Source organism: Abramis brama (genome assembly GCF_963993115.1).
Source record: "Abramis brama genome assembly, chromosome: 2".
NCBI classification, from domain to species: Eukaryota; Metazoa; Chordata; class Actinopteri; order Cypriniformes; family Leuciscidae; genus Abramis; species Abramis brama.
The window spans coordinates 68,509,324-68,511,015 of record NC_139964.1 but is presented as its reverse complement, the minus strand read 5'-3'; the positions used below and the strand labels follow the sequence as shown (position 1 = coordinate 68,511,015).

General features: G+C 39.7%; 1 protein-coding gene across 2 annotated transcripts in view; it reads right to left on the bottom strand.

The window, feature by feature from the left end:
- The window catches only part of adprhl1 (ADP-ribosylhydrolase like 1), a 17,151-nt gene extending 16,606 nt beyond the window's left edge, over nt 1-545 (bottom strand). Inside the window, exon 1 of one of the 2 annotated variants that reach the window (XR_014604714.1) lies at nt 184-524. Coding sequence is in view for 1 of the 2 variants with exons in the window: in XM_084105428.1 (XP_083961554.1) it covers nt 184-388 (205 nt within the window). In the remaining variant the exon portion in view is untranslated. Of the gene's footprint in view, nt 1-183 lie in introns of both variants that reach the window. The other variant, XM_084105428.1, reaches the window with a different exon arrangement.
- Between the last annotated feature and the right edge of the window lie 1,147 nt (nt 546-1,692).

Below are 1,692 nucleotides of genomic sequence, written 5' to 3'. Positions count from 1 at the left end.
TATTAAATTATTAATATTTTTCCAGGATTCTTTGATGAACAGAAAGTTCAAAAGCACAGCATTTATTTGAAACAGAATCTTTTGTAACATTATAAATATCACTTTTGATCAATGTTCTGCATCTTTGCTGAATAAAAGTATTGTTTCTCTGTGTGTGTGTGTGTGTGTGTGTGTCAGTCTCACCGGTGACCAGGGCCTCGGCTGTGGTCATGTGCATCAGGACCCCGTCGCTGAAGGGCCAGTGGTCCGGGTCCAGCTTCAGGTTCTCCAGGCCCCCGAGAGCCGCCAGCTCCTTCTGGATCCCAGTCCCCGAGGTGCACGTTTCCCAGCGGAATCCCAGCGCGTCTCCCAGTCCTCCCAGAACCATCGCAGCCTGGAACTTCTCCATGATCCCACAGCATCAAATCAAGCTCCTGAAATCTGGATGTGACCTCGCTCCCGCTGAGCTGTGAGTGTGTGTGTGAGAGTGTGAGAGAGAGAGAGAGAGAGAGTGTGTGTGTGTGTGAGAGTGAGGTTCATCATCTGAACTCGCTCCGGACTTTATCAGCGGCTCTGAGCTGAGATCAGGGTCTCCTAAAAAGGCAAGAGCTTCAGTCCCACACACACTAGACACGCCAGAGACTCGGATCACACCAGAGGTGTAAAGTCCAGGTTCAGAAAGTAAAAGTCCTCATCAGTATTTTGTTCCAATCACCTGGATTTGCTAATTAGCAGTTTTTCAGCTAATGAGTAAAATCAGATGGATGAGTTCATGGGTGGACTTTTACTTTCTGACCCCTGGACTTTACACCTCTGGATCTCACACACACACACACACACCAGAGACTCGGATCTCTCTCACACACACACACTAAACCCACCAGAGACTCTGATCTCACGGTCCTTCACTCTCGCTGCTCTGCTCTTCATCACTGATTCACCACTGCTGGTTATTCTCATCAGAATGAAACATTTGCTCCGGTAAGTAACACACACTTTCTGCAAATCTGTCTTCAGGTAAGATGGTCAAAAGTTTGGAGTAATTACAATGTGTCTGAAAGAGTCTCTTCTGCTCATTTATTTGATCAAAAATACAGCAAAAACAGTGAATTATTATAATGTAAATCATCTGTTTTCTATGTGAATATATAGTAAAGTGTAATTTATTCCTGTGATCAAAGCTGAATTTTCAGCATCATTACTCCAGTCTTCAGTGTCACATGATCCTTCAGAAATCATTATAATATGATTTGATGCTCAAGAAACATTTATATTTTATAAATGTTGAAAACAGTTGTGCTGCTTCATATTTTTGGGGGAAATTGTGATACACTGCCATTCAAAAGTTTGATTTAAAAAAAAACGTATTCATCAAAGACGCATTAAATTGATAAAAAGTGACATTTATAATGTTACAAAAGATTCTATTTCAAATAAATAATGTTCTTTAGAACTTTCTATGCATCAAAGAATCCTAAAAAATAAAATGAATATCAGTCAACATTTATAATAATCATATTTATTGAGCAGCAAATCATATTAGAATGATTTCTACACTTATTTCTGTAATGACTTCTTTCAGAAACATGATTTCAAACTTTTCTCCTGAAGTTTATTGTACGTTGATGATAATGTGTATTTGGAGATACACCAGATTTGAGCCAAAGCATTAATATAAAACTGGTTAAAGATAATGTGACAGTGCAGAACGAG